Source organism: Plectropomus leopardus, chromosome 18 (assembly GCF_008729295.1).
Source record: "Plectropomus leopardus isolate mb chromosome 18, YSFRI_Pleo_2.0, whole genome shotgun sequence".
In the NCBI taxonomy this organism is placed as follows: Eukaryota; Metazoa; Chordata; class Actinopteri; order Perciformes; family Serranidae; genus Plectropomus; species Plectropomus leopardus.
The window spans coordinates 2,132,859-2,157,803 of NC_056480.1; the positions used below are offsets into that span (position 1 = coordinate 2,132,859).

The 24,945-nt window shown below is 38.7% G+C and overlaps 2 protein-coding genes across 2 annotated transcripts in view; one reads left to right on the plus strand and one right to left on the minus strand.

The window, feature by feature from the left end:
• Window positions 1-1,380: 1,380 nt before the first annotated feature.
• styk1a (serine/threonine/tyrosine kinase 1a) lies at window positions 1,381-16,757 on the minus strand. The gene is made up of 10 exons (XM_042507198.1): window positions 16,526-16,757; window positions 13,453-13,508; window positions 7,739-7,942; window positions 7,394-7,630; window positions 5,904-6,085; window positions 5,286-5,366; window positions 3,972-4,186; window positions 3,339-3,379; window positions 3,023-3,119; window positions 1,381-1,799 (listed from the first exon to the last, which is right to left on the minus strand). The coding sequence occupies exons 2-10, from the start codon at window positions 13,505-13,507 to the stop codon at window positions 1,604-1,606; spliced, it is 1,308 nt and encodes a 435-aa protein (XP_042363132.1). The 5' UTR covers window position 13,508; window positions 16,526-16,757; the 3' UTR covers window positions 1,381-1,603.
• A 2,953-nt stretch (window positions 16,758-19,710) lies between these two features.
• The window catches only part of LOC121957637 (chloride channel protein 1-like), a 43,950-nt gene continuing 38,715 nt past the window's right edge, over window positions 19,711-24,945 (plus strand). Inside the window, exon 1 of the mRNA XM_042506335.1 lies at window positions 19,711-19,761. Within this exon, the coding sequence (XP_042362269.1) occupies window positions 19,711-19,761 (51 nt within the window). The remainder of the gene's footprint in view (window positions 19,762-24,945) is intronic.

The window sequence follows — 24,945 nt, forward strand, 5'->3', positions numbered from 1 at the left end:
TTGGCAAGTGATGACAGACCATCACGAGTCTATAGTCAGGGTACCTGTGAATGAATTCAACATTCACAAAATAAGGCCTTAAAATGTCTTAACCCTTTGAAACCTGGAACAACTTCACTTTTCTTGTTCTGCCTTTAAACCCAGAGTATTTTGGTGTGATTTCTTTCAAAAAAAATTAGGAAAATAGCCAATAAACAACTACAAAGAAATGTTTCACAAACTGCAAGAAATTATGAGCTTTAATGTATTTCTTGCAAATATTTGGGCCTATTTCTTGTTGCTCACTGCCTTTGTGCCATGTTTTGAAAGAAATCTAGCCAATTTGCTTAAGTTTCAAGGGCTTAAGATGAATCCAGCATATTTTGGCTCTTCGAACAATTTATCCTTGTGAAAGTGGATTTTCATCTCTCACCTACCTGAAAGCTAAATATAGGTCAGGACTGCAGCCAGAGGCTGATATGGCCCTCTGCCCAGCACATTAACCCAGTTTAACTTGCATCCCAATTTTATACAATAAATATAGTAGGCACTCTCTGCTACGTCTCTCTTTCAGCCATGGCCTAATAAACATTGAAGACCCCGGCTCAGGTTATTGCTGCGTTCAAATGGAACTTGTGGGCTTGTGTTTACGACTTGGGAAGTCGTGAACTTGGAGCTCTCGGAAAATTTCCACTTACGAAGTTGTAAATACCAGAGGGGTGATCATATGGACTCATGAACATGGTAAACAAGACCCCATTTGAACACAGCAAACGTTTAGGCGTCACAGAGATGATGTATTAGAGTTGGGGCTGTTCAGGTTACAGAATAAGGTGCAACAGCTGTTTGGACTTTACAGTTGCCTGATAATGGGAACCAATTATTTGATTCCAGATAACAGTTTTTCCAGGGCAAGTCATTTGATAATGACAAATAACCCTGCAAGAGGTTGTCATCTAACATGTCAAAGTCCTGTTTCCCTGCTAACTCTGTGTGTGATGCCGTTAAAGCTTTCAGTTTCTTATCAGAAAGTCTGCATCATCATTTCGTGGTCCATATAAAACATGAAAATAAAGCAGCCATAGTTGTTTAGTGCAGTATTACAGTCCTTCACATTGTTGTTAAGTGCACCTCCTGCTGTTTGCTTCTGAGAGGCTTTTTGAAAATATAAACATATACAGTATGTTACAGTTAAAAGGTGCTGGCAATTTACAGTTTTTTTTAAATTATATTAGTCTTTTAGAAGACAATAGTTATAATTTAAAGAAAAGGAAATATTTACAATCCATATATTACTTTTCAAACATATGATGATTTAACTTTTTTAACTGCAAAAACATATTGTTGCCATGCCAAGGGGAATAAAAAGGAAAAAGATACAGATTTTTTTCTGGCCTGGCAGCCATACGCCTCCGTATTCAGTACAACAGTATAAAATATAAAGTATAAAAGAAAAAAAAATTGCATTTCATAAACAATGTGCATTTTCCTGATAATGTTGTTTTTCATTCATTCTTGAAGTAGTCCTTCCTTTGATCAGTCCTTCATAGCAGAGCCCCTATTTATTCTAGTGCACTACTTCATATGAAAACAGCAGCGTTTGACTGATGTAATTCTTAGCCAATCAGAGCACAGCATAGTTGAAGGCCTCTCCATATCCCGCCTCTCTCAGGTAGTTCTCGATGTCTATTGGTTCAGGCACTCTGAGAACTGTTCTCCCGTTGGCTGATTTCTCTCCACTCTGTAATTGTCTGATGAGCTCCGGCATTGTCGGACGCTGGTCTGGGCGCCAATGGCAGCAGCCCCGGATAATGGAGTACCTGCAGAACAAGGTACAAACTGATTGAAATTGGCGAAAAATATACATTTACCTTTTCTTTTAGCTTAGACACATCGTTAGCAGGTCATTAGGACATTTTATGGACGTTTCACCCTCCGCGAACAATGTGTCGATGTCGGCCGTTGGCACGAACGTTAGCTTAAATCTTAATGCCAACCATAAACATTAGCTTAACTATAACTTTACCTACCATTCACTCTGCCATAGTTTATCTAACGTTTATTAAGGCGCACATTGCGTTGACAAATGTTTTCCTTTAAGGTAGAGATATATATTTCGACATTACTTACAGTTATCTGTTAATGTTAGTTTACTTATGTTAATGCTACTAGCTCACGGATGTACTAGCTAACGTTAACGTTAATGTAATTTATTGCTAATTTATGTTACTGTTAACACTGTTTAACAAGTGTAACGTTACAGTGCCTTCCTCTTAAACGCTGAAATTATACTAACGTTAAGTTAAAGGTCTAAGTTTTATATTCTAGAAGGGGTATTTTTTTTAAGTTAATGGTAAAAGACGGCTGGCTATTCTCCAAAAAAGCACAACAAAAAAGGATATTGTGAACGTGTCAAGAGCAATAAATAGAAACTTAGAAATCTGATGCCAACGTTTGACACTTGACAGCTTTCATAATGTTATATGGACTCTAAAATGTAAGTTAAAAAAAAAAAAAAAATAGATAAAAGTATTTTAGTAGCCGAGGGTGGGAGTGAGATATTCTCCCTTTTCCACCACTTCAGACAAATTAAAAAGACTCAACTGTAAAAATTGTTTTCAAGGCATTAGAAATGGTGGTGATGATCTCTTGTTCAGGGTTCCCGCGGATCCTTAAAAGTCGTAATTTATTCATCTAAAAAGAGGGCCTTAATTGTTATTAAAATTTCATGAAAGATATCATGAATAGACTGTTTTCTGACATGTATTGTAAAATCTTAATAATTGGAACTGACCTTTACGCAGAGGAACCTACAGAAATCAGACATTAACCATATCCAGTTACAAGGGGTTTCTATTCTACTGTTTGTGTGTCTTATTTTTTTAAAAATCGGGTCATAAATAGGTTATTCACGTCCAAGGAGTGAATTCTACATGCTTCAGCACTCCATAATTTGTGGCTCAATAAGACTCTCCCCCTGGTGTTTCCAGCTGAAATGTTGCTCTACAGCATTGTAAAAACAATTTTTTGCTGTTTGTCTTACAGTGAGTTGGAGCAGGTGGTTGGCCTTTTGAGATGTTTTCCTCTTTGTAGATGCTGCAGTAGTTCTGTTGCCATGATCTGGGCAAACGGTGGGTCACCTGTACGGAAGTATTATATCACTTTGAAATCCCATTACTTAATGCACTGAGAAAATTCTTAACTCCTGCATCACCATGTCAAAGTTACACTAGTTTAGGAAATTTGTATCAAACCTTTTTTTAAAAAAATTGAGTTGTACAGTGTCCAGTTCGTCTATAGTCCAAATCTATGATTCATGAAAGCTTTTGGAGGTATATCTGGAATTTCAAAACACTCACCCAATGTGGCCATTTCATAGAGCAGGACACCAAAGGACCACCTGTCAAAAAAGAGTTGGAGAAGAGCATTATGTCAAGAAACAGGAAAGGATTTTGGTCTCAGATTAAAGTACTGTTTATACACGACATAGGTGCAAATTAGCACAGAAATACATACTTTATTTCCATTATGAATTGCCAGTAGGGTAGAGACAATTACATTAACATAAACATGCCTCTTTTAATCACACAAATTGTTAATCATTTCAGTTGCGCACCAGAAATGTGAAGTGAAGTTTAAATGACTTTTGAGCCTTTATTTTAAACCTGGTTTAATCTTTGGAATATCAAAAAATTATAATATATGCTTTTTCATTTCGATCAGATAGAAAAATCCAGTTTATCTCTGATCTGATCTGACTGTAAAATGTTGATGTGATACAGTAATATTTAACACTGTAATGAATTGTTCAGTTTATTACAAACACATTGATATTAACATAATTTAAACAGATTAGTGATTCAGCATCCTAAGATGAACTCGGATGATAATCAAACTGCAGTATCAAGCTCCAATTTTAATAATCTGGCTGGGACATTTCAATGACATGCTTTGTATTATCTAATATTCTTCCAGAAGACTTGGACACTCACACGTCACTGCTGTGACTGAAGACTCTCCTGCTCAGCACTTCAGGTGCCTGCCACTTCCTCATCTCCATGTCCCCAACTTCCCCCGGTGAATTGGCCTGTGTTCTTCTGCGGTAGGCCGAGCCTAATCCCCACAGCTTTGCTGTCAGATCTCCACCAACCAGAACACTGCGAGCTCCTATGTTGCCATGGATGCAGCTCTGACTGTGCAGGTACTCCTAAAAGATGTTCAGATAAAGACAGGGTGATAAGAGGGATGCTGGAAATGAGGCTGTAGAGGAGTAGAAACATTCAGCACTTCAAGGATACTACAAAAATGTGAAATACAAACATTACCAGACGTAACTGATATTTATGCTGGATTCATACTTTTGCAGAAAATTCACATTGTTAATTAAACACTCATTCTACCGCCTACCACCACACCAAGTTCTGATCTTATTTAACAAAAATTAAAGTTTATTTTAAGGCTCAAAGTATTTAGCAGTTTTCCAAATATTTAGCACTCATTAATCCACACAAACCACTATTTACAATGGCATGATTTAGATCCACACAAGTTTTGTGTTTTGCCTGTTTTTCTTGTTATTTCCCTCTTTGAAAACAGAGGTAAAGAACACTGGGAGCGAATGTCAGGAGTTGACTTGTCACTGAAACCAAGTTATTATTGGTGTATTTAACTGCATGCTAGATTAACGAAGGCACAAATGGCCAAAGTCCCCTCTAAGTTATCAAATGAGTAGTAATGAAGGCTGTTTTTGAACAGGTGTCACCTAAAATAATAACAAAGCTTCATTATATTGCTTCCAGCAAACTGCTGGACTCTAAACAAACTAGACAAATATGCTCTGCACTAGCTCAGTTTAAAACATAAAAATACCAAATCCATCAGCATGTTTGTGTGTGTTTCTTACTACTACGCGCCTGGTCTTTAACAGAAGTCCACCTAAGACTTTATCTTCACTTTAGCTGTTAAATTGATTTAATCAGTCTAGATAACAATGGTCTTATTATTACGACAGACAGGTGAACTAAGCACCGACACTTGCCTGCAGTTCATAGAGGTGTGCTGCTGTGGAATAAATAAAGGAGGGAAGTTGGAATGGATATTTGGCATCATTAAAAATGTTTAGATTTTTTTTGGCCAGGTGATGTCTCCCTTTGGCTCAGTAGTCCACCAGATAACTGTATAACCAGTTATCTGGGAAACACTTGAATAGAAAATGGACAGACCGGGAGATAAACAAGGAGATAGAATGAAGTCTCTCTCAGCGTTTTGGTCCGAGAAGCAAAGAGACAGACAGCAGTTTAACCAACCAGGGCAGAGGCCACTTGTCCTGCCATGGTGAAGATCCTCTTCTCTGTCATCTCACATGGAGACTCTAAACCCACATTATCCTTCAGTGAAAGAGAAGAGGGAAAGAAAGTTAGTTATTGTCAGTCTCCTTATTCTAGTCTTTGAGTCAGACTACCAGAGCTGTCTTTTATGTAATGTGATGCACCTTTCTTTCTGTCTGTGTTCAGCTACTGCACTGTACCACACGGGTGCAGGCTTGTATGTCTGTGTCTGAAATGTAGGTGAACATACTGTACATGCCAATATGAAGTAACTATGTTTAATTGTGTCTCTCTTTCAGCAGTGGTAGTATTTATTGCTCTGTACTGCTCAACAAAGGCAAAGAGTAGAAATTACTTGCACTATATTTTAAAAGTTGCATCCTCAACAGTAATGAATAGGTCTTATAATTAATCACATAATTGTCCTTCTATTTAATAGCTGTTGAACAGCATTTATTTCACTTCTGTGCCATTGATTTTTGGGGTTATAATATTGACTTATGAAGTGACTCTTATGAATACCTGACAGTTTGTAATGTAAACCACAGTGTAAAGCTGACTCTGAATAATCTGTCTTGGTTTCATGGTTTACTGTACCTTTCGACATCTCCACAGGTACCCCAGCAGATCTCTGTGCTGCAGCTCCTCCATAACCATCGTCAGGGGCGATTGAGCTGAAACCACACCTAGCAGTTCAGGTAGGAAGGGGTGTGACCCCAGTCCGGACATGAATGAAGCAAAACCCAGAAAGTGCTGCTTCTCACTGCTGTTTGCCGTTTCTGTGGAAGAGGTTAGATAACAGAATGAGTTTTTTACTTTTACTTAATCGGGGAAGTTTCATTTAGAAGCAGTGCTCCTCTTTTTTGAGAACACCCTGTTTCACATTTGCACAGTTGTATTGCGTATTTTAATAATAATTATTGTGCCTGATAATAATCGGCCGATAATGGGACTTATGACGTCATACCGATAATTCCGATAATTAACATTTTTGGCCGATAAATGAAACCGATAATAATAAGCATCAATTGCTTTGATTTGGTCTGTTTTCCCCATGGTTTTGATCCGCCAGTACTACACACACTGCATCAGGCCGCTTTCATTCTCCCTGGTGTGTCCACTGGTATCTCCTCAATGTGAATTGTTCTCTGCCGGTGTCCGCTCCGCTCGCATTTTCTGGCGGCGTCTCGGCAGGTTTCTGCTCTGCTCTCATACTCCACCGGTGTCTCCACTGGTGTCTACAAATGTCTGCTCCGCTCTCATTTTCCGCCAGTGTCTCAGATGATATCTTCTCTGGTCTCATTCTCCGCCAGTGTCTGCTCTCATTCCCCGCGTATGTTTTGGTCGGTGTTCTGTAGCTGTGCTGCTTCCTGACATTTTGGGGAATGTTCCACTCTATAGTTCCACGATAACTCAAACAGAATATTATTTTTGGCATTATTTTTGTACAATTCAAGTTGACATAAGAAATAGGATGGGAAAAAACCTAAAAAATATAAAAATGAAATTGATTTTGCTCTTAAAAAAATGACAAAAAAATAAAAAACGTATTTTACAAAAATGTGATTTTTCCAGCTTTTTGTCTGAAATATCTTTTTGATGAAAATGCACAAATTAAATTCGTCTGTACTCACCACATCTCAGCCTTTCATACCCTACTACATACTACACGAAAAGAAATTATCGGTTATCGGTATCTTATCGGCCACGAGAAGCTGGAAATTAACGGTATCGGTTGAAATAATTATTATCGTGCATCACTGATTTTTAGCTCTATTTCTTATAAATTTAACCATACAAATTTAATTTGACAGTCAAACAAAATGATTTCTGTGCAAAGTCATCTGTAGTTTTTTTAAATGTGGAAAGTCACCTCACTGAGACTGCATAAGCTCTGATATGAAGCAAACCCAAAACTTAGAGAACACACAAAACTCTGGTTTCTATAACCCAATTATCAGAAATTTCCTTGTAACTCTCAGTTGCTGAGATAAAAGCAAAACAAAACATTTTTGTGCATTTCTTCTGCAGACGTGTAGTTGGCAGTTGGACCTCTTTGAGGTTTGGCTTTGTTCAGCTCAGTTTACCTTTGAGCACCCTCAGGATGACATTTCTGTTGTCCATGCGGGCTCTGTGGAGGGTGGCTGTGTCATTGGGCTTGATGGAGAAGGACACTGGCATGGCAGTGATCTGGCTGAAGGCACCGTGATGCCTCTCTGTGGACATTTGTGGTACTGCAGTCAGAGTCGGTCTTACATTCTGCTGCACATGTTGAATGGACATCGGCAGCTCTTCATGTTCTAGTGGGTTAATACCTGCTGGTGCTGTTAATAGAGAAAGATAGAAACAGCAGAATATTAAATATGTGTGTTGTTCTTCGGTAAATTGAGTTTAAATGAAAAATGGGCAGAGACTTGTGCATGCTTGCTCACCATCAATGCCCTGTAGGTGATGTCTGTGGCTGTGTCTTTGCGTGTGTCTGTGCGATGAGGTGTGGTAGCGTTGAATGGCTGCGATTCGTGTCTGCTTCCGTTCAGGACAATACCTCAGTAAGAGCAGTGCTAGTAAGGTGACCAGAGTCCCCAGCAGGAGCAGCGTAGGGACGATGATCACTGCTTGCAGATGCTCTTTGACAACTGAGAGTGAAAGAGAGAAGTTCACGTGTAAAAATCAGGCCTGAGAGGAGTTAATGCATTGTCAAGACTTGTCCCACAGCGGGATTGTCCTCCCTGTTTCTAAATTCTCCTTCAGTCCTCACTGCTTGTTTGAATTGTTGGTATGCACTGTCTTAAATTGATGTTCAAATAGGGCTGCTCGACTTTCGCAAATATCATAATAACAATAATTTATGTCAGTAATGAGATCTTGACTATTGAACAAGATTTCTCATTTGGAAACATCATTCATTTTATTAATTTGAAGAAAAATGTGTCTTTTTATTAGTAATTTTTCTTGACCTTTATACATAATTTAACTGAAAAACAGGCTCAAGGTAAATAAACATGCCACGGCCTGGCTCAGAGTGAGTTTGGGCAGGGAGGGGTGAAAGTGCACTGCTGTAAAGGGAACAGGTTTATAACACGTGACAGAAAAACATTTCCAAACAGAATGCAGCACAACAAACCATTCATTTCGACGATCTTGATTTCATAAGCGAAGGAAGCCAAACATAATTAATTAATAATTAATGATAATGTGATTAATTGCCTAAATATTAAAATACAACAACATGATTTTGTTGGCTGTTAAAAGCACCTCCCAAGTTTTGAGAAGATGCATTTTCACCAGTTCAGTAGTTTGGATGGTCTTGTTTCTTGTCATGTCCTCAATGCCACTGCTTGAAGACTAGATGAGATTTCTTTTCTGTGTATCCTTCGGTTTAAAAAAATCTGTTTGTCAGTCTTTTTTTTCAATATTGAATATATATTTAATAGAAATTCAGTTGTTTTACACATGTGGTATTGAAGAAGTAGGGATAGCTTGGATGACCTTACCTCGCTCTGTATTTTTAAAGATATTTTTAGGGTGTTTTTTTTGTCTTTTTTGGATGGCACAGACATAGCGTGAAAGGGGGAGAGAGAGGGGATGACATGCAGTAAATGGCCGAGGCCAGACTCAAACATTCAGCCGCTGCGGTCAGGACATAGCCTCTGTATATAGCGCGCCCACTCTACCAGCTGAGCTACTGGGTGTCCGTCACTCTGTATTTTTAAGATATGTTTATTGCAATGGTACAAGAAAGGCAACAATGAAAAGAAAATTAGCTTTTTAATCAGATGATTTCTATAATCACTCAATACAGAATTCACACTGTTCAGTTAAAGCTCAGCATATTTGGACCTTGAACCAGCTCTCAAATTCTGATATTTTAGTTAAGTATTTTTGTCCTTATTTCTACACTTTTTATCATTATAATAATGAGTCTGCATAATTTAAATTTGAGGAGCACTTGCCAGAATTGCTTGTCATAGTCATGGTTTATTTCATTCATGGTTATTGCATTGCTCATTGTCTTCGCTTTACTTGGCTTTTAAACAACTTGCCCTGCTGCATTTTTGATGCATTGCCAACATAATACTTTAGACTGTAATTAGGCAGTAAGACTGGATTGGGCACCTTAAATGAGTCATAATCATGGTGAGTCAGACAGCACTGAATTGGGCTGGGTATCGCTACTTGATTCCTTTAAACTGGTATGGACTGAAATAACTCAGTATCCAGTAGTATCATAACTTCTTCAGTTTAATGATAACTGCATTTGATCCTGTCTGTACACAGTTTTAGAAAAAAAATTGTATGGTTTTGCTCCCACCCAGTCACCGCAAGCATTTTTCAATTTAATGCAACATGTTGTAGTAGTGTAGTTGACAGAGATGCTATTAAGTAAATATTTAGCATTTAAACACTTAAAAATGTATAATATTAATGTTTTAATGATAAATGATTTGCATGGGGAGGAGTGGTGGTGGCATTTTACACAACTGAGTGCTTTCATTCACACAATGGATATCAAATGTATATTGATTGATATGTAAAAGTATAAAAAAAACGGTATCAAATGAAGTCATCTATTGGTATCAGTATCACTTTAAGGGTACCGATATCATAATCTTTAAATGATTCGCTGTCTTATTGCTGAGTCACTGAATACATGCATTTCCCTGTTGAGTCACTGACCCACTTTTTTGATAGCTGTGCCAAGCAGAAAATGCATAAATGTTATACAAGATTTTACCCACAAGGTTTCGCTGGATTTCCCCGAGTGATATTGTATTTGTCATTTTTTATTGCTTTCATTTATTTTTCTCTCTCATTTTATCATTTATAATTATGTGTGTTCTCCATATTGTTGCTTAACTAGCAGGCATTTTAATACCATACCCTGGGTGTAGACCAACATATGTTTGCTGTTTCAGTAGCCATGAAATCCATCATTTCACACACCTCCTGTTGTTGCATTCTTGATATAAATCCAGGGTTTTTATAAAGAAGATAGTGGAATGTAAAGTCACTGGTTTGTGCAAACATGTTCTGGTTGTGACACATTCTCAGGTGTGGTGAGAGATTTGTAGGACAGCATAAATCATTTCTTGTCATGCTCACTACAGACTTGGTTTTGAGCTTGAACTTTCGACACCTTTCCTCCACAAAGACTCAATTCAAGTACAGGAGTTAAGGCTGTTTAGTCTTTTATGTTTCTTAACCTTAAGGTCCTGACTCACCAAGCTGACAGAAGAGATTTAGAGGCAACAAAAGCCCCTTGCTGTGTCACCCTCACACAAAAATTTCACAAGAACAGACCAAACCGATAGCCAACAAGCATGTACGTTCTGCATCTGCATTACAGGAAATACCTCTCCATACCGGCAGATGACGGTCGTCTATATTCATCATTCAAAACGGGAAACTGGAAGACCTCTATGACGCTAGTTAGCCAGTTAGCACATTATTAACACAACTAATGTTGAGAAAGCAAAGTTTATTTACCGTTTGCCAGTGAACAAAAACACAACCCATCGGGAAACATTTCTGCTAAAGAACTTAATGACTAAAGAAAAACAGTCATCTTATATAACGGTTCTTTTTTTTTTGTTTTACCTTACTCCCTCTTGACTTTACCCCTCTGTTTACATTTTTAATTTTTTGTATGTGTGCTGAGCTGAACTGCCAATCAGAGTGATTTCATTCACCGATGGGCTTCATGGTAGCCACCATCGATTCAACATGCTGAATCGGTGGATAAAAAACACGAATATTGGACATTAGCCAAATGTAGGCGGACAGCTGACCGTCGGCTTGGTGTGTTACAGCTTTTAGACTTGCCCACTCCACTGATGGATTGACTCGTATTCTGCAGTGAGACTTCAGCTAAGGTCGGGTTTTGAAAAAAAAAAAAACTGCATGTGTAACTTATTGTTGTAACTCAACACTGGACGCATAATACATGAGATCATAGTTACAATGTAACCGCGTTATGATATAGTTGAAAGTACAGATTAATTTAAAAAGTAGCACTGCATCTCCATAAATGCAACCTTATTTTCATATGACAAAAGCTAACAGACACCATTTGCTTGTTGAAAATCTAGATAACACAATTAAAATCACATAGACTTCCCAGCAGAATCTATGAATCAGCAGTATAACTCCATCTGATTGTGTAATCACACATCACTCGAAGCTCAAGTATTTCGTGTGACCTTATCTGATAGCTAAGTGTTGCAACATGGCTGTAGATGCCAGCAGTTTCACAGTTAAATAAATACTGAAATCATTATGTACTTTATGGTTGTTAAATACTTGTTCATTGTCACATTTTGGTCACACTGTCAGCAGTTTATGGATGAGACCTCAAATATAAGAAAATAATAAAAAAACAGGGTGATTATGACAGCAGCGAGGATGTGCTGTTCACTGTGGATACAGGAGGATACACAGAACAACCTCTGCACAGGGAGACTGAATGGGCCTAAAGAGAGAGGTGTGTAAGAGGAAGGAAGTTCTACGGTTGCGAAAATGTAGTGCCAAAGGGAAGGGCAGTCTGACGGCACAGTGAAGTGGTTAAAATATTCTCAGTATAGCCTCAACTTAGATTGACATGCATTTTTAGGCAGGCCTTTTTTTAAGGTGCTAAAAATTTCCTTATAACTCCTGTCCACGGCAGAACATAGCTTAGCTTTCATAGTGGTGCTCCTGCCTGCTTTTCCAAACTGGGAGTGTGCCAACTGACATCTAGCATAGGTAATACAGTGAGTTTGGAAGCATACCCTTTTTTACTTTACTTTACTACTTTACTAAACTTTTAATTTGCTGATTGGTTACCAGGACAAATCATGCAACTGTAGGTCTCAAGAGGACTAAAAAGTGAGACAGAAGTGGGAAAAAAATGGGGGGGCTTCTTCCTAAAACTCAGAAGCTTGAATCATCCATTTTGATCCCTCAATTGACTGAGATTCTTTTAAGTCAAGGAGTCCTTTTTTCTGTCAGTCACTGCAGTGTACTTCTGAGAACGTTTTGGTTCTTAGATTTAGCTGCAGAGTGAGTGCTCCTCACTTTGATGCTGCTCTTTGTTACAGGCAGCTGCGTGCACAGCCGTACTTGCCCGGAGGAGGAGAGGGTTGCCCCGTCAGGCTGCAAGATAACCTTATCTTGGATGAATTTGCAGCTCTGATAAAATACAATCTCTGGCTTTTGTTTGATGTCTAGTGTTAGGAAAAAAATAAGCACATTTCTTATCCATTGCTAGTGTTCTTAGCTTTTGTAAACTACTTGTGTTACTTTTTGCAAATGTCACCGTCACACTGAACGTCCTGCTGAACCTTATTCAAACTTTGCAACTATATATCAGAATCAGAAATACTTTATTGATCCTGGCGGGGAAATTGTGGTTCGTTACAGTCACTCTGATGCCAAAGAGAATTATAGACAGTAGAAATAAGTAGTTTGAGCATTTAAAAATATCAGTGTATATAATGTGCTGGGTGTGTTAAGTGTGTAAAAATATAAAACTGTGTGCCAATGTATAAAACTAGTATGTGAAGTTAGAAATGTAAAATACGTCTGTGATGCTACAATGTACAACAGATAAGTACTTGAGCAAGAACATAAGAGTAAAAATATATATAATATAACAATATGTGTACCATTTTACCTATAGCCTACATTCAAGAGTTGAAAGAATATTGCACATTTGAATAATTACAGAGTATTGCTGTTGGTAAATTATTGTGCTAGTTTTTGCAGTTAAAACAGTATATAAAGCATTATGGCATCTTAAAAAAAACTATTATATGTATGGAAGAAATAATAATAATAATAATAATAATTATATTTGCATTGTTGAGCCAAATCTGAGTTGACTAACATTATTCTGAGTCAGGTACAGCCCTGCAGAAAAGTACATAGAATGAATTTTCCCTACAGCTGGTGCCAGGTAGATCCAACACTCACTGCCAAATGAATATGGGCATGTTTCAGGTTCGTAGAGAAAGCACCCAAAAGAGGAGGGATGTGAGGATGGGCAGACAAAAAAAGGAAAATGGAGATGGAAGGCATAATAATAGACAGGTTGAGGAGAAAGCATAGGAAGGGAGAGGGTGTAGGTGATGATAAGGGGAGAGAGGAAGAGTGGCAGTTGCGTGCTTACTACAGAGGTTGTCGTCCGGTGCGCACAGATTATCGGCCGTGGAGTTGGATGACATGCTGGAGAGGAAGAGAGGAACACAGATCAACATTACTATAAGTCTGAGGATGAGATCAGCATTACCTCTGCTCAGCAGCCACCCTAAATCCTCTAAGCTTAGATAAGAGTGAAGCAGCAACTGCCTCTGTATACAGTATAGCTAAGTGAATAAGCTCATTCAGATTTAAACTGTGCTTTAAGAGCTATCATTGAAGTTCAGTAAACAGCGGAGCACACATGCCCAGAAGGAAGTCGACTCTTAGTGATCAACTTTTAGAACGTTTTAGGAAATGTAAATATTTACCGTGGCCTTTTTTTATCTCTACTTGCACAGCAAATATTAACCATGACCTTTTTAATCTGGACTTGCACGGCAAATATAAAGAGGAGTACCCAATGATTTTTTTTTTCTCAGCGGATAGTTAACCAGCTATCACTTACATAGATAATAGAGGAGCAGAGATCAGCATTACCACCGCTCAGCTGTGACCCAAAATCCATAAAAGCCTTGAAAGGATAACCCGGCATTCAGCGGCCCATTAAACTTCTCAAATCACACACATGATATACCAGACGTATTTAATTTAACATTTGCTTGGAACTGTTAAGGTCTCACATCAGTAGTTTGATATTGACCATACAGTACAAAGTCATTTTGGTGAAGTGACCTCCTCTAAATGGAGTAGCTGATCAGTTTGGTTGTTAGGGGAAGTGTGAGTGCAGAGTTTTCCATACATTAATGTAGCAGCCCGCCACAATTAAGAGGCGAAGTCCCTTCCATACAGGTGAATAACTATGTGACCCCAAAAGTATGTACATAGTTAAGTTCACTTTCCTTTAGATTAAACCAGCTGCATTCCCACGTAAACGGAGCTTAGCAGAGCTACAATAGCTTGGGGAAATAGCAATATGTGGGCACTGAATTTGATTAATTTACTGTTTATTAGACTACAAATGAGAAAAGATCTAGCTAGTTGTCTGCTGTCACCAAAAATCAAGATTGAAAAAACTGAAATGAAAGTCAACTGGAATAAATCAAGTCTGAAATACAGCAAGCTTGGACTGTCTCATATGCATGTGTGGGCAGCAAAGTACATCTGGCTTTGGTAAGTTAGAGAATGAGCTATGTGAGAACAGTCAAATTTCTAATGAAATCTAACTCTGTAAGAAACACTGCAGTGTGTTCTGAAAGGCAGGGTTTCTGAGTCTGTGTATTTGTATGCAAATTCCCCCTGAGCACATTTGATTGTGTATATTTAAATTTGGCCTTTTCAAACAAGCATATTTTAAGCAACAAGTAGATCTTACTTTCAAATAAGAAGGTTAAAAGTAAGGATGCCCATTTGGGATCAAGGGACACACACTGTTTCCAAGATGCCCTCGAAACTACTTTAAATAAGTAAAGGCACGTATACTGTTGTTCCTGTGTCCATCTGATTTTTATTTTTTGGGCATTTGCCTTTCATCGATAGGACAGCACAAGTGTGAAATGGGGAGAGAGAGAGGGAATGACATGCAGCAAAGGGCAGAGGCCGGAGTTGATCCCCGGGCCGCTGCAGTGAGGACACAGCCTCTATACATGGGGCGCCTGCTGTAACCACTGAGCCACCAGGCGCCCCTCCATCTGATTTGTTTAACAAATGTAGTCGAGTAAAATCTGTTTGAAACAGAAAGGGGTTAAGCTAACAGTTAAGCCAGTGTTACATGTTAACATTTTATCAATTTGTGCAAATATCAAAGTACCAGTAAAGTGTAACATTAAGTAAGAAAATAACCATTGTTAAACCACAGACGAGACAGACAGCATCCTCAAAAAAATCAGTTTACTCTCTTTTTTCTGTTGTAATATCAATTTTAGATCATGTATAAATTGTAAGATTAAAAAATTAATACAAAGCTTTGTTGAATATTGAATTCTCATTGTCCATTACACGTTTTCAGCATTTTCTGTCATTTCTGAAAAACACTTGACTGTTTCAGGTTTAATCACCTCTAGGCAGCTACTATGTCAAAATGATGATTTTTGATGTTTTTACTTTGAAGTAACCTTCTATTAGGTTGTTTAGCTTATTTTGAAGTCATGAGCTTTATGTGTCAAACAAATACTGCTAAGCACTTAGTGTACACAAGTGCCTTGACTAATGTATTTGTGTTGTGAAGGATTCCAGGATAACTTGCCTATGGCTATGAGCAGCTCACATGTTGTCAGTCAAGTAATACTTAAGAAATTGTTCTCATGCCTACCTTGTCCTTTTCTGTCATCTGAAGAAGTGGTTCACCAAACGCTGTGAAACGCTTGTTATGTCACTACAGGCCGTTGTGTTGATGTAATGGTTCTATAAGCATTAGTGCGCAGACACTTGTTCATGACACCAAACAGTACAAGAGCAAAGTGTGTTTGTAACCTGTCTATGTGGTAATAATGCAGCATCAGCCTCACCTCGCAGAGCATTGAAACGTCTTTTTATAGTTCTCTCGGTGTGACACATACACACCCCCTAACGTAGTCACACTGGTATGAATAAGCATTTTTTAAGACAAAACACACACTTTACTCTTTCGAAAGGATGCATGCCATCGAACCTGTTTGTCTGCATTGTTTTCTCACATTCAGATGCACCAGTAACACTCCTGCATCAACACACACCTGCATGCACAACAAAAGACTGGGCCATCTCAAAACACACACAGACATGCACACTTACACTACAAGAGCAGACACTAAAAGTATGCTGTTAAGGACACACAGACGTGTTAAGACACAGATAAAACATGTGGTGATATACAGTTAGTGATACCATCTATTCAAATGTACAGTAGCTTACAGTACTGCATGTGGATGTGCACACCTTTTTACACATGAAATAATGCAGCATAACTGACACAGCACTTATACATGGACACACAAAAAATAATATTACATTGCAAAGACACAAATTTAAAAAAAAGAAAACATGAAGATTACATGAAAATTACACAGTAACACTATTTAATTTGCCTCAGTGTTTTCTTTTTGTTTGTTTTTTTGTCATCTTACCTGGCCGACTTTCTGGGACTGCAAAGGTGTCAAACTCTGTGTGCTCCTCTTATCCAAACCACGTAGTTTGCTGTCCCTGCAAGCCATACAAGTGTAGAGCTGTAAGGCAAATTCAAGTCCCCCCTCTCAGTTTTCATGTTTTCCAAGTCGCTCTGCAGTATGTTGTGAAATCCAAAGGCAGACACATTTCCAGTGTAGAACCTGGTGACGTTAGAGCCTCTGTTTCTGTTTTGCTGTCACCGGCACAGTGAGCTTTCTCACTCGTGTCTTTCCTCTCTCTCTCAGGTTGGCCACACCCACCCCTCCAACACTTTTTCCTCGCTGCCTTTATCACCTGCACACACCTTGCACTCAGTGTTATATTTGCTATGTGCATGTATTTGTGTGTTGCGGTTCATGTGCATTTGTGTGTTTGTCAAGTTTTCAGACAGCAGGATGTATTTGTTAACTCGACAGACTTGGGGTAACTAGGTGGAGGGGTAACACAGCGTATTCTGTCACCTTTGATGCGTTTAATCTTGTATCTAGTAATGGTGAAATATCATCTATCCAAACAAATGAATTTATTGTAATTTATGGTTCAGCACTGGCTGAAATTTGTATGCTATTCCCTAGGGCAACTTAGAAAGAGAACTTTTCTGAGATAACTAAAGGGACAATGATTAGAAAATTGTGAAGATATTATAAGACTTGTAAAAGCAAAGTACATTTTCAAAAATATAATGTAATTCACTGAGGACTCAAGAAACTGACTTGATGTAGTTTGAAATCACAATAGTTGCTCAACATTTGGTTGCTAAATGAAACAGAGCACAGGTATTATGTCCTTGCCTCAGAGGGTTTTGAAAGGTTGTAGTCTAGATCTTGCAGATAAAAACTACAAAGTAGATAAATGAGAACTGAACTTTCTATTGTGTTGAAACACTGAGACAGTTTTTATTTACCATTTTCATGCTGGCAAGATAAAAAAGAAATTGATTCCAATGCACTTATCAATTCTATTTGAGATGGATGGCGTGACACTAGCTCTGGTGTGTGTGTGTGTGTGTGTGTGTGTGCGTGTGTGTGTGTGTGTGTGTGTGTGTGTGTGTGTGTGTGTGTGTGTGTGTGAGAGATCAGTACTGGTGTTAAATAATCATGACTTTTCACCTGCTGTATCACCTCCACCCTCTTCCCTTTAAAAAGCCAAGCTGGTGCGTTGACACACCCACACACTGACAGCTCTTTGGTGGTCAGGTTTCTATACAGCCTTTATATTGACCCATATGGCTCTAGAGCTGACATGTTTTCACTACATTTATGGAGTCAGGGTGTGTGTCCATATAGTTTTTTTTAATAAATGCGCTGGCAGAGGGCTGTTGAGTGCTTTGTCTCAGCACTTTTCTGATGAAGTGCTGCCCGGGCTTCTACAGCATCTTGACATTAAATTGCATTAATTTAATGTTCATGTTTCATAGATTTTGCTCGGACATGTTGTGGGTTCTGACAAGCAACCCTTCTGTTGGTTTTGTGACTGTTTCCACTCTCCTACCTTTTGTATACATTAGTCTTTGACTCTAGTAGGATTTGGTGCTACATTTCTGTGTCTTTGTAGATTTTCAAGGGTGGTATTCTTGTCAGCTTAACTATCTTTACTGCTGATGAGCATGTGCAGGGATTTAGTGCTTGGTCAGAGTCAGAGTCAACAGTCTTTATTTCCTTAATTTACCAGACTGTCTTTCAACAGTCCTATGCAGCAAAGACAAGTTTTTGCCATTCTTATTGATTTGTGGAATCTACTTTGTCCACCTTCAGTACCGTGGTGATATTAAATAAGTCTAACAGCATTGTTATTGCATGTTGTGCCTTGACAGCTGATGTGAACTAGACTTGCTCATGTTTATTGTCCATGGGAAAACAACTACTTAGGATGTGTTAAAGCATAGACAACATAAGAAGACATTTAAAGTTACCTACAGCACAACCATGAATGTAGTGCTATATTCTCTTGCAATAGGAAGAATTTCTGGACTAAACCCATAAACTGTATAAAATAATGGATGTAGCCACAGTGACTTTACCCATTGTTTGTGGAGTTCTGTTTTGAAGCCTCCAGTTTGGCATTTTGATTGTTGCCATCTTGGATTTTTTAAGCCAGAAGTGACCATATTTGACCACCCATAAGAGGGTGGGGCAAATCCTAAAACTGCTATCTTAGTTAGCATGGTGCATTTACAGCTATTTTTGCAAGTGGAAAAAAAGCCATGAAAATAAAATGTACTTTGCAGAAAAACTGACTCCTTATAGTGTGTTTTAGTACAGCCAAATGCTGCACATGCCTTGTTAGATTACCAAAATTTTACAATTTGCTTTCATGAACTGTAAATGGACTGAAGTAGCGATGGATATGGCTACCCTGTACTCTGTGAATCTGACACTATAATGCTTACGTTATTTTACCAATATTTACACTGTGGCAGCGACTTCTCAGTGGACAGCAGCCACCTGTCACTTAAAGTTGCCACACCATTAATTATGCATACATTTGAGACTTAATAATGTTTATATTGGCAAGTTATATTAAAAACTCACCTCCCGTATAGTCATAAACATAGACATTGTTTAATTTTATTTTATTTTTTTATTAGGCTGTAAGCATGTTTATTTCTGCTGTAAAATGTAGGCATGTTACATGGGAGTCAATGGGGATTGAACTGCAGTTTTTAGCACCCCTGTGTTGGCTTCTTTTTTCAGCTCCAGAGGTTGCCGCTTGGTAACACCAGTAACACTAACTTCCTTAGCAAGCTTATGCATGTCTTTTGAGATTTTGAACAATAAGTATCAGGTACAGTCCTGTGAATTGCTTTGAATTTTAGTCTTTTTGTTCACTGCTGACTTAACTTCACAGGGTTGGCCAGTTAGCTTGGCAGTTAGCGTGAGGCACGGAGGGGTAACCCCAGCTGGATCTAGTTTACACCATGTCAGAATATGTGTGAGAGAGAGTGAGTGTGTGTTTGTGTAGGGCGCCCATGCATGTGTATGTCTATCCCTGTGTGGTAATGCGGTCTGTCTTTGTGTGTGTGTGTGTGTATGGGGTGTGTGTGTGTTTGCGTGAGTGTCCTGGCTGGGTATCCACAGCGGTCCTGGTAATGCTGAGACAGACGGTGAGCGGGTGGGTTTATTTTTGGGTCAGTGACAGTGTGTCAATGGCCGCAGATGCGTCGGAAAGGAAGGCTCTGAGATACAAGCAAACCCTGGTGAGTGTTCCCCTCTCGTTCCTCTTATTCTTTCTCTTTCTGTTGATCTTTCTGTCTGTTTGTGGTCATCTCTTTGTCTCTGCTTCAGCCTCTGTCACGCTTATGTCTCAGTTGTGTGTTTGCAGTTTCTCTCCCTGAATCACTCCTGTCATTCTTGCATGACGCACCTGTGTTGGCAATGTCAACACTACATGTGTATGGATGGAGCCTGTCTAACTTATTTGTGTGTGTGTGTGTGTGCCAGAGAATGAACCACATTGTGTTGCGTGTATGTGTGTGTGAGTTCTAGACATGGTGAAGACCAATTAGCCAATGTATAACAACAGGGTCACGCAACAGGTGCTTAGACACTGTGCTCCTCCTTCACCCCTGATCTTGGCATGCACATATACACGTGCACGCACACACACACTTTGTCGCTGTCTTGTTGTTTCCTTCTTTCCCGGCTGGCCACCTGTTTGCTACCCTTTCTGCGCCTCATTTCTTAAGCCCTGGATGGTCTTAACACATCTAGGAATTACTTTTGTGTTATGTGTGACTCAGTGTGTTGTGTTTGTACAGTATATGTGTCCTTCAATGTACATCTGTGTCCGTCTGAAGTGTCTGTGCATCCATATTTTTGCATGTGTGCTCTTGTGTTAATACCTCAGTATGCGATTGTACTTTTTTATTTGTGTGCTTGTCTGTGTGTGTTCTTAAATAGGGAAACCCGATCATACATTTGCAGAGGTGCTAATCTTCACCATTCATGTATGTTTTTGGTGTGGAGGGTGTCTTGGAACATCTGGAGGATTATCATCGTTGCTTAGGAATGTTCTCCTATAGAAGACTGAATGTTCTCAGTTGTTTAGGGATGTAAATTAAGAGACCAAAAAAAAAATAGAAACACTTGTTGCCTGTTAGGTAATGCAATAGCCCTGAAATAATTTCTTGTTGTGAGTGCGCAGCTTAAAGAAGGGCCTCTGGTGCTGAGCACAGAATATACTTCCTCTAATAGAAGTTGAGGAGAAAAAGTGAAAGAACAGTCTTTTATTGTTCATACAAATTAAAATATGGTAAATGACAAACGATAATAGAATTCAGATGATATGTAGATGGCAGGAGGGAAACCAAGCGGCTTGTACATTATAAAAAAAAACCCCAAATGTAATTATGGATATAAAAAATTTTGCACTCTCAAACATTTGATACCAGTTAAAGTTTTGCAATGCTTTGATGACATTTTTCCCTCTTTTTTTTTTTTTTTCGAGTGTGTGCGTGAGTCCCTTTGTTATTATTCTGTGTCCCCTCTCTAATTTCGGATATTTTTTCGGGTCTGTGAACGCAGGCAGAACTTTTTATGAGTTCTCTTTTTTTTCCTTGGCAACAGTTTGAGGAGTTTGAGTTGCAGGGTGAATAATTGATATGTTGATCCAGTCAGAGCTGATCTGATCAGTGGATGAGAGTAACAGCTGCTGCAAAAGCGAACTTTTAGACCCGCTGCAGTGAATGGTTAAACTTCACCTTCAGTGCGCCTGGAGTTCTGCTGCTCCATCTGTGCCCAAAGTACAGGCTATGCTCTCAGAACACTGCAATGAATAACCAAGTGGCAAGATGTTCCAATAGTGCTCCTAATGAACGGTCCAGCTCCAAAAATATAAAATCAGTGCATGGCAGCTGATGTTTCAGTCTTGATGGTCTGCCACAGATAAATGAATGTAAAGGCAATCCTGCTGTTTTTTATGTCTTATGTGAAGCTGTATAACCTCATGTTGTAGTTCATGTTTTGAATATCTTTAATTTAAAAAAAAAAAAGAATATTTGAAGCTTAGTTGAAGAAAAGGTTTGCATTTAAGCATCTGGCAAAAATATTTTGAGAAATAGAAATATAATGTTTACACAATTGACTTGTTTTGTAATACTGTGAGCTTTGTATTCTGAAAATATTTTTAAAAAATATATATATATTTATATAATGTTTATACCCTGAAATACATAAAGATGCAGAACCTCTGCAGTGCTGATTGGCTGGTATGTTAGCCCTGGTGATGATGGTGACCTGTAAAATTGAATGGTTGTTGAAACCTTATGCCTATGAGTAGTTCAGGAAGTGCAAAGTCATGTAACATGTGTGTAAGTGCATTTTTCAAGAGCCATGCAGGCTGGAGGTATCCCTTATGTTTACACTGTCAACCAAGGTAGCAGGGCTATAAACAGGAGAGCTGTGTGAATTATTGTTTTACGATTTATATTGTTTTGAATAGGGCTGGGCAATATGAAGAAAATCAAATGTAATATTTTTGATCAAACACCTCAATATTGATATTGCAATGAGATATTATAGAGTTGACTACAGTAGCTTTCACAAAATACTCACACAGTGAGATTTCGTATGTGTAATGTGATATAATGACAAAGTGGGTAAATAATGGATAAGCTGGGACAATTTGGTTAAATTCAGAAAACTGCATCACTTTACTTAAATGCAGCCTTTAAAGTGGGGAAAAAATAACATATCAGGATATCCATTGCATCCAGTGCATTTCGTGTGTGTGTGTGTGTGTGTGTGTGTGTGTGTGTGTGTTTCTTCTCAGTGTACGTTGTGTGTTGGTGTGTTCATAGTTAATGGTTCCTTGAAAAATCTGAATCTGAGACAAATAAGGAAAACACAGTCAATAAGTAAAACTGCATAATAGCAATAAGAATTATAATATTAATTCCTACTGCGCTCAGCTACAAAGACACGGCACGCTAGTGGGAGGTGGCAGTCATGTAGAGAATGTATGGCGTTAAATCCAGCTCTATTTTAGAAGACCTTCATATGCATTAGGTTTGACTTCAAATGAAGGCTTATAACGGCATGCAAACACATTCAAATGTACACATGTAGCTCTGTGTTGGGATATGTGGACATCAGAAGGCCCACAAATAAAGTTCAATGGAGTTTATTCTCACCATGTGATATGATCCACCTTGGAAAGAAAACATCATCACCTTATGACCATCACTACATCGTCAATAAATATCTCTAAATATAGAGAGAATCTAACTTGTACAAAACGGTTGAGATTTTGACATTATAACAATAATTAAACAGTAGCATGTTGCCCTCAACCATAGTGCAAACTCTAACCAAATCTCCAGAAAATCTGCAGAAGAAAATACAGTATATATGCATTTCCATCCACTTCTGTTATGTCAAGAATATCAGTTGATGGCGATAAACAGTATGTAGCGCTAAATCACTTGGCGGTAATGATTTTAAACCATAGCAGAAGTAAAGGGTGAAGTCCAATAGCAGCAGTCAGACCTCAGATGATAAAAGCAATTTAGAAAACATGATGAGGTCATGGATCATAGCTGTTTGTTTCATGTATTAATAAAAGGAATGTTTTCGTCTCATTGCACCACAGTGATCTGATGTTTTCATCTGCTGCAAGTTTTAGGTCCTTCAGTGAAGTGGAAGCTTCAGTGGATGTTTTAAATCCCATGCTTCATTTACAGGATTTTTTTTTCTAAGTCTGTTTCCAATTCACATTGTTGCATTTTAATTTTATTAATGCATCAACTTTTATACCTCAACCAACAGTAAAAACTTCCAGCAATATTCAGATTTTTGTTTTATTTCTGTTTTTTTCTGCACAAATTGAACATGCACATGAAACATGTATAAAGTATAAACTTTGTTGTGAGGCATACAACCAGGTAGATAAACATATATGGACACTGATGGGTACTTAACAGTTTCCAAAAGGCGATGACGTTGGGGTGACGACGGTTGTGGCTCAGGAAGTGGAGTGGGTTGTCCATGAATTGGAAGATGGATGGTTTAATCCCTGGCTCCTCCAGTCTGTATGTCAAAATATCCTTGGGTAAGATATTGAGTCAACGGTGTGTGAGTGTCTGTGACTGTTCAACTGATTAGCAGGTGGCCCCTTGTATTGTAGCCTTGGCCACCAGTGTAGAAACATGCGTGTGAATGTGGCATGTAGTATGAAAGCACTTTGAGTGGTCAGAAGACTAGAATGGCTAACTACAAATCCAAATCCATCCATTTACCACCGCTAACTGGACAATCCCTTTTTATCTTAAATCTTTTGAGGTTGGTCAGCTCATACTTCCTCTCTCTAAGTCCTTGAGGGACTAAAAGACAGCTGGAAGGACAGAGTGAGAGAGGGACATAGGAGAAACTGAGGAATATGTTGAGCCATTGAAAGGTACACTGATGGTGAGAGAGGGAGAGAGGTGTGGGAAGTGTAATGAGGAATATTGGATCACACCGGTGCTAAATTTAGCCCAGAGTAGTGTTTCAGCGGCAGAGAGTAGGGGGCATTGAAGGAAGGAGGTAAGTGATTAGTGCAGAGTACAGTTTCTCTGCTCAGGAAGGAAAACAGGAAGGAGAGGTGGAATGAGGTAAAGGAGGAAGAGCGTCACATAGATGGATTTCTGACAACATAGCTAACTCAGTGGTGTCCATGTTGGAGGTTCTCATGTCCTGGGATTCATAGCACTCACCAAGAAGTGAGCCAGGCTCTGAAGCAAGTTTTACATAATGGCCAAAAGTGGAATTGCACTGTCCGAGTCCGTCACTTGATGTCCACGGGCCCAGAAAGACTTCCCCCCATTAACTTACATAGAGAAAGAGATGTCTGTAAATCAGTAAATACTTTTCTGTAAGCGACAAAACCCCTTGCGAAACAACTTATTTCGCTATCTGGATTTAAGCCATCCAGTTCGATAACATTTTGAAAGTCTAAAAGATCTGCAAGATTAAATTTTTTACACCTCCATTGAAGCTAGCAAAGCACTAACCTGGAAGTCAGGTTAGAGCGGAAGTTACCTGCTTGAGCACACTCGGTTGCGCTCGGCCGCCATAATTCTCTCATGTGCATACTTTATGGGCCATTACATAGGGGTGTTTTAAAGTTTGATTTCTTTATGTGTTATGTGTTTTTGGTTGTCCCTCTGTCAGTCAGTCTGGCAATGCAATATCTCAAGAATGCCTCGAGAAAATTTGTTCAGTTCAGTTAAATTTGAGAAAAACAAAGAAAACATTATTTTCTCCATTTTCAAGCTCTATCTAGCACAGTCTAAAACGATTGTGATTGGTTTAAAGAAATACAAACAGGCCTTTGACGGCATTTTTACCCCATATAGCAGAATGATAATGTGTGTTTCCAGACCTCTCTCTAGAGCTGACACAGT